The 8,703-nt window shown below is 36.9% G+C and overlaps 1 protein-coding gene across 1 annotated transcript; it reads right to left on the reverse strand.

Annotated features, from left to right (window-relative positions):
* Positions 1-16: 16 nt before the first annotated feature.
* On the reverse strand, positions 17-8,703 carry uprt (uracil phosphoribosyltransferase (FUR1) homolog (S. cerevisiae)). The gene is made up of 7 exons (XM_051678211.1): positions 8,283-8,703; positions 7,999-8,041; positions 5,252-5,321; positions 4,423-4,485; positions 3,868-4,029; positions 3,663-3,761; positions 17-385 (listed from the first exon to the last, which is right to left on the reverse strand). The coding sequence occupies exons 1-7, from the start codon at positions 8,534-8,536 to the stop codon at positions 279-281; spliced, it is 798 nt and encodes a 265-aa protein (XP_051534171.1). The 5' UTR covers positions 8,537-8,703; the 3' UTR covers positions 17-278.

Raw genomic sequence — 8,703 nt, forward strand, 5'->3', positions numbered from 1 at the left:
AATTGTTTAATACAAAATATTTTTATTTGTATTTTCTTTTTTGCATCACTCTACAATGTTTAGAAATCTCAATATTCAACAATCTTGGTGGAGTCAGGGTCATGTGAACAAAAATACACCAAATGATCCAAAAACATTATCAGACAGAAAACATAATAATACAGAGACCAGCCCTGATGAACCAATCGCACACAGATACGCTGTGGGCTGGCCAGGTTTTCCTGGATGGGTGATAAACACACGCAAACCGATTCAACTGAATCAATTAATTGATGGTGTCAGTCTGTGCCAAAATACCTCTGGCCAAAGTGTGTTGGAGCAACAGCATGGACTTCAGTTGTCAGTATAGTGATGTCAGGAAACTCCTGAATAATGGACCGTGCACCTGCAAATACACATTATAGCTACTATTTAAAGGAATATTCCCAGTTCAGCAGAAGTTTAGCTCAATCGACAGAATTTGCGACAATGTTGATTACCACAAAAAATTATTTTGACTTGTCCCTCCTTTTCTTTAACCCTCATATGGGATTCAAAAATGGGCCGTACCTTTGGTCCTCCCAGTATTTTTTTTGTTTGTTTTTTGATGACGATGATAAAAGTGATACCATTTCTTCTTCGCTGAAGTAATAACATTAAAATTATGCATTTCTTTTAGGATTTTTTGCTATTTTAATCTTATTAACATGTAAATTTGTCAATTTTACCATAAATGTATTACATTTTAGTACAGTAAAAACAAACTTCTGAAGTTGAAACATGAGAATGTGACATTTATTGGAGGCAGATTGCCACCATCTGGAGAACAAAATATAAATATGGCTGCAGGGTCTCCTGAACAGTAAAGCGTTTCACCATGGTGCTGCTACAGAATGAACTGAGAGCAAGACTCGACAAGGCCACATTTATAACTTAGAGCTGTGGGAAAATGTCTTTGTTTCCATAACAGAAAGATGCAGTGTTTTGTCTGGAAGATGAGGCACCTGCATCAAAGTGTAAACTTTCCCACAGTGGAAAAGGTATAATTTCGTACATTGGGGTCACTCAGAATTTGTTTATGAGTGTGTGTTCTGTGTTCTCACAGAAAGCGGCAAAAGCACCGCACGGCTGCTGCTCACTCTCGTAGTGGAAACGTTTTGTGCAGTAAAGGCAGTGCTTGCGTCACGGTTTCAGGGCCGTTGCCATAGTTACAATCAACAACATGTCCATAGCGCACAGTCACCTACACGCACACAGCAGCAGCTGACTTTCAATGTATGTGTAAGAAATATTCTGCACCTGTTTTACCTCACCTCATTGAGAAGTGCCCAGGCAACACAATTTGTATAATGAAAATGCAGTTGTACCAAACAGATTTTAAACTGGGATCACGTTTAACTGTGTATATAGTTCATATAGTAGTTAAATCATAATCAGTAGAGAACATGAAACATGAGATAAACGAATGATAAAGTAAAAAGGACTTTTGTGTTTGTCTGTCATCTGCTTACAAGAGAACCTGATGCATTTTTTTTGCATCATTTAACAATACACACGCAATTATCATTTGTTACTTATAATTTCATTAGAATTGAGTAAAATACTTTGTATGTTTTACTAGTACCATAGACTTCATAACACCCACTGAGCTCTGTTAACTTTCATTTTGCACTTTATTTTGCCTGGCAAACCACCTTAGTACTCATAAGTGCTGGCTTTTTAATGGCTTTTTTAAACCTCTACAAGACTTTGAGGCAAAATATAACTTGAAATTCTAAACCAGAAGTCTGCTAGGAGCTCAGTAAAATTTTGTATGATTGGCTGTGAATGAAGCATTTTGATTTTTGGTTAAGCTCGATGCAGCTGCTGCAGCTACTCAGAAAAGATATACAGTGCATCCGGAAAGTATTCACAGCTTTCGTTTTTTATTTTTAATAAATTTGCAAAGATTTCAAACAAACTTCTTTCATGTTGTCATTATGGGGTATTGTTTGTAGAATTTTGAGGAAAATAATGAATTTAATCCATTTTGAAATAAGGCTGTAACATAACAAAATGTGGAAAAAGTGAAGCACTGTAATATTTGTATCTCTTGCGGCACCTACTGCGAAGAGCCTTGCACATGAAAACGGCAGGATTTTAGGCGTACGTGCACTGCTTGCACGCGCTAGCAAAACAGCCTTCGATTTGTGGCTTTCCATGTGCCTTTAGTTTAAAATTAACTAGACTCTTGCGTTTGCCGCCATCCCGTGTGTAATGGCCTTTAGTCTCACCCGTTTATTTCTGTATGTGTTATGTTGTGTGTTCTGGCTCCTGGCTGTTTTAGTCTCACTCATTTATTTCTGTGTGTGCGTGCATGCGTGTTGTGCATTGTGGGTGTGTTATTGTCTCACCCCCTCATTTCTGAGTGTGTTTAGCATTGTGGCTGATTTATTGGTTTTATCAAAATTATCTGTGTTATAGTCTCACCAGTTCATTTTTGTGTGGGTGTGTATGTATTGCACTCCAGATGTGTTATAGTCTCACCCTTTAATTTCTGTGTGTGTTTCTGCATTGTGGTTGATTTATTGATTGTATTTGACAGATAAAAAAAAAATTGCTCTGTGTTATGGTCTTTCCCATTCATTTTCAATGGATGGTCAATTTTGACCGTGAAGACAAAAGGCTTTTTTTTTTTTTACGGCCAATTAGACTTAACGAATCATGTTCAGATGGCAAGTGGAGGAAAAGTCACCAAGTCTTGTACCGCTCAGATAAAGCAAACCATTTTTATTAAATCAGCAAAAGTGATTCCAATCAAAAATGAAAATAAAATTAGTGGTTACTGAGATGCACTAAAACGGGGCAATTCTGGGAGATTTTAAAGGCAGAAATTTGAAGTTTATGATTTTATAAAAGCACTTAAATTCTTTTGTTTGAGCTGTAAAGTTGTTTAAATCCTAATTTTTACAGTCGTTTTATGGTTTGTTAACATTACATTGTCATGGCTAAAACTTTACACAGAAAAGGTAAGCAAGCGATTTTATCACGTTAACATGCATAACGTTTATGTCTGGTGGCTATACTTTTGAAACAGTGAGTATTTTTACGTTTATGGATTGGCCCCATTCACTTTCATTGTAAGTGCCTCACTGTAACTTTTTTTAAGTAGGGATGAGTCTAAATACATTTTGTGGTATCAACATTATGCCACAAATGCTGTTGACTTAGCTGAACTTGTATTGAACCCGGAATATTCCTTTAAGCAATGGAGATTAATTATTCAGTGTATATATGCACACTTAGCAGCAGCTTTCAATTCCAATCCATACACAAATTTTATGGAAAAGTTGGAAAAATTGCATCATTCCAAAAGACCATCAAGGCATATAACTGAGATTGTCCAGGGTCAGCATAAGGGTTTACCCTTCAGATTCAAAAGCAACACATTTATATACTATAAGCAGTAGTAGGTTTTTGTTTGAATACTAATGAAATATATGTATATTCCAGTTCCAAAAATGGCTAAATCTGTTAAATACAGCATAAACTGATGACACTGACTTGTTGCAGATCTCTATAATTTGAAGTTTTAAAGATTAGTAAATCTGTATAAAGCCCACTTTATTTTGCTGTTACTGAGGTCTTTAAAAACAAAGACAACTGAGTGGTGGAGTGAGGGAGTGACTGTGTTTGTGTCTTACCATGTGGAGTGGAGAAGAGACTAAGTAGTATGATGTGTTTGGCCTGCAGACCGTGTTCATTCAGCACCCGCACCGCTTCTATCACAGTGTTTCCTGTACCTGAACACCCACATACATAAATACACAATGAATTGTATCCTCTAATGTCTGATGTCAAGTACTTACTGTATGGTAAAGCCTGGGTATGGAGTTTACAAGTACTCACTAAGGATGGGGTACATGAGCAGAACCTTCCTTCGGCTGATGTCAGGTGGAAATTTTGCATAGAAAACTTTGGCCTTTTGTGTTTCCTCATCACTCTGGATCAGAATCTTACCAATACGGATTGACCTGCAGCAATCTCTCAGGCCCTGCTCCATGGCCTCACCTGTACATGAAATAAATTTTTTGTACAGTTTTTGTTATGTACAGTACTGTGCAAAAGTCTTAGGCACATAAGATGTTTCACAAAAGCATTTGTCTTAAGATGGTTATTTATATCTTCAGCTTTAGTGTGTCAATAGGAAATATAAATGTTAAGACTCTCAAACATTACTTTTGCAAATAGAAGAGATTAGAAGAACAGGGAGCCCTGTAACAGATGTCATGACCCCCACAATGCCCCCCACTGAACTTTGAAGACATCCTCACTATGCAACATTTTTCACAAGTGCCTAAAACTTTTGCACAGTACTGTATACAGGACACACACAAATACACTTCATAGGGCATGGTTGTTCTGTCTTAACTGTGTGTTTGTGTATACATGTGTGTGACTCACCACTCCTCATGATGCTAACCCCACAGTTTCCTTTTTCAAACTTAACACCCTCGTATTTGTGTCCTGCATAAAAAGCACAGAATTAAATAATAAAAAAAATTAAAGTCTGAAATTCAAAACAGCCACTGTTCCAAATATGGCTACATTACACGAATATGCCTGTTACAATGTACTCCAATATTAATAATAATATAATTAATGTAACCATTCTTTAAATATACATTTATTAGAATCACATAACATACAGCAGAATACACAAAGGTCTCATTCATATGTATTAATCCTCCAATAGTCTTAAACCGTTCTGGTGTCTGAATAATGTGGAGATGAAATTGCTCTTATTATTACTGTTTGCAATCAGAGTAACATGACGGGGGATCTGACATAATTCCTGGGCTTATTCTGGGTTCAACACAAGTTAAACTCAATCGACAGCCTTTGTGGCATAATATTGATAAAAATTTAAATCAAGGTTAAATGCATATTGTTTACGTCTTGTGGCTACACTTCTGAAACATTGACTATTTTAACGTTTTAAGGATTGGCCCCATTCACTTCCATTGTAAGTGCCTCACTGGAATTCAGATTTTTGCTTTTTTTTTTTTTTTTTTTTTTTTTTAAAGAAAAGGAGGGGCAAGTCAAAATTTATTTTTGTGGTAATCAATATTATGCCATAAATGCTGTTGATTGGGCTTAACTTGTATTGAACCTGCAATATGTCTTTAATTGCATTATCAGTGGTGATTTTTGTGTAGATTAGAGAGATTCACGTGCATTTGAGTCTGGATTGAAATAAAACGAGAATTAATAGCCAACGTAACAGACTCACCTGTTGGCGTGGTTACAGTGCATTCACTGTATGGAAGCTGATTGAGACCCTCTTCCACCACTAGCCTTATCTGAGAGCAATACAGACAACCAATCAGAATGAGATGCAGCAAACCAAATACAAAAAAGAAAATAAGAGTCAATGTACAACCTAAGAAACCTAACCCAAGTAATTTTAACAATGGTCAAGCTGATTCTTCAGTGACATGTTCAAGCACACCACTATAGAAAACGTCAGTGAGACAAATGTGAAACATGCATGACCATCCATATAAAGTTGAAGTCAGTTTACATACACTTAAGTTGAAGTCATTAAAACTAATTTAACCACTCCACAGATTTCATATTAGCAAACTATAGTTTTGGGCAAGTTGTTTAGGACATCTACGTTGTGCATGACATGAGTAATTTTTCCAACAATTGTTAACAGACAGATTGTTTCACTTTTAATTGACTATATCACAATTCCAGTGGGTCAGAAGTTTACATTCACTAAGTTGACTGTGAATGTATGATACATTTACATAGGGCTGCAACTAATGATTATTTTGATAATCGATTAATCTTCGATTATTTCTACGATTAATCGATTAATTGGATAAAAATGACATTTTATTAAAATATGACTTTTCAAAAAACCAAAATGATAAAGGGCGTAAGGATTTGGTTTGATTTACATTGCTGAATTAACAATTCTTTACTCTTACAAAACTTTGAACAAAGCCTGAATCATAAGAAGTTTCAGGACATATGCGAAACAGTTGCTTAAACAACAAAAAATGCTCATCATTAAAGAGTAAAATGATCCATAGGGCATGGAGTGGGACAAAAAAAAAAAAAAAATCAGCCCAGCCGAGGGCAATAGTGACACGAGAATAGAAATATTAATTCTGCCCAGCTGAAAAATACATAATTATGTTAGATACATACAGTAAGCTTGTACGCTGTCACTGACTATATACATTTAAGTATTTTAATATTATAGTTTTTAAAATAGTATTTTCACTGATTACATGTTTCTAAACTATTCTTTTCAAAAATTGTGTATGTTTATCCAGTAAAATAATGTTTGCCATTGTATAAATGTACTAGTGAAATCAGACATTACATGATGTGGCATTATCAGGAGGACTTTCAAATATCAGGACCCTTAGCATTATTATACATTATATTCAGCATTACATACAGTTTAATATAGTACAATCATCTGTAAACCTTGTGCAAATTCACTCTCATGCTGAAAAGTCTCATCCCGGTGCTCACTGTATTACATGCGCTTACATGGGCAGGAGAAAACACTTTGAAAACCGGCACACCTTGACTGCTGAGACATCAGTCTGATATCCATGAAAATTGCACAACTGATAACACTGAAGCTGAAATCGTGGTATGATGTTGGACTGTTTAATCAAACTGATTGCACTGCATCTGTACAAACAATAGTATGCAAGTATAAACACCATGGGACCACGCAGCCATCATACCGCTAAGGAAGAAGACGCATTCTGTCTCCTAAAGATGAACGTAGTTTGGTGCGAAAAGTGCAAATCAATCCCAGAACAACAGCAAAGGACCTTGTGAAGATGCTGGAGGAAACAGGTAGACAAGTATCTATATCCACAGTAAAATGAGTCCTATATCAACATAACCTGAAAGGCTGCTCAGCAAGGAAGAAGCCACTGCTCCAAAACTGCCATAAAAAAGCCAGACAACAGTTTGCAAGTGCACATGGGAACAAAGATCTTACTTTTTTGAGAAATGTCCTCTGGTCTGATGAAACAAAAATTGAACTTTTTGGCCATAATGACCATTGTTATGTTTGGAGGAAAAAGGGTGAGGCTTGCAAGCCGAAGAACACCATCCCAACCATAAAGCATGGGGGTGGCAGCATCATGTTGTGGGGGTGCTTTGCTGTAGGAGGGACTGGTGCACTTCACAAAATAGATGGCATCATAAGGAAGGAAAATTATGTGGATATATTGAAGCAACATCTCAAGGCATCAGCCATGAAGTTAAAGCTCAGTCACAATGGGTTTTCTAAATGGACAATGACCCTAAGCATACCTCCAAAGTTGGGGCAAAATGGCTTAAGGACAACAAAGTCATGGTATTGGAGTGGCCATCACAAAGCCCTGACCTCAATCTGATAGAAAATTTGTGGGCAGAACTGAAAATGCATGTGTGAGCAAGGAGGCCTTCAAGCCTGACTCAGTTACACCAGTTCTGTCTGGAGGAATGGGCCAAAATTCCAGCAACTTATTGTGAGAAGCTTGTGGAAGGCTACCCAAAACGTTTGACCCAAGTTAAACAATTTAAAGGCAATGTTACCAAATACTAACAAAGTGTATGTAAACTTCTGACCCAGTGGGAATGTGTTGAAAGAAATAAAATCTGAAATAAATAATTCTCTCTACTATTATTCTGACATTTCACATTCTTAAAATTAAGTAGTGATCCTAACTGACATAAGACAGGGAATGTTTTCTACGATTAAATGTCAGGAATTGTGAAAAATTGAGTTTAAATGTATTTGGCTAAGGTGTATGTAAACTTCTGACTTCAACTGTATATTGTCCTTATAGATAAATTAAGCATGTAGAGCAATATAAGGTCCCTACAGCGTAATATCTGTTAATCTTTATCATTTTCGGTACCCAACATGAACACTCAATAAAGACAGGGACTGATTTACATACATTTAAACACACAGAAGACCACCAATCTGCACTTTTGTTTGGTATGTCTTACCAATCTATCAGCACAGAACACAAAATCACCTCTACTGGTAGATCTAAGAGAAAGAGAGTAAAGTCACAATGTGCCATGTTGATACTGTTGAAATACTATAAATCTGACAGACAAGAAAAACAATGATCCGAGAGATTTACTCTTCATCGAGAATGTCAGTTTATTCTAAGTATATTATTAGACATATTCTGATGTTCTTGTATACATGCAGTGATATGCAAGCTTATGATACACATGACGTGCAGATCTGGCCTATATGGTTTAAACATAGATTGGACACTCACTTGTCCCGAATGATTGTCTGAAGTTCTCGTATTTGGTCATTTAATGGCAAGAGTTTTAGCTGGGGTCCTATTTGTCGCTGGATATCGCTCAGGGTTTGGATATGTTGCGGTACTGAGTCGCCCTGACAGGACTCTGCAACAGTGCTGCTGCTACTGCGGGCGAAGCGGACGTGCTTCGAGGCGTGCTCGGGGCTCTCACTGTTGTTTAGCTGCTGTTTGTGGCACGGCATCTTCTCAATAAGATCCGTTTCCATAGGACTATAAAATCACAAAAGAAAACACTACACCAAACCAACTGGTCCACTAAATTGATGGCTGTTCCACATGCGATTTTTTAGTCCATCCGTGAGACTATCTCGACATGTCTGAGGCTAAGCGGAGACACATGAAGCATGACGTACGCTCCCGGTGTCACAACAAC

Source organism: Myxocyprinus asiaticus, chromosome 3, assembly GCF_019703515.2.
Source record: "Myxocyprinus asiaticus isolate MX2 ecotype Aquarium Trade chromosome 3, UBuf_Myxa_2, whole genome shotgun sequence".
Taxonomy (NCBI): Eukaryota; Metazoa; Chordata; class Actinopteri; order Cypriniformes; family Catostomidae; genus Myxocyprinus; species Myxocyprinus asiaticus.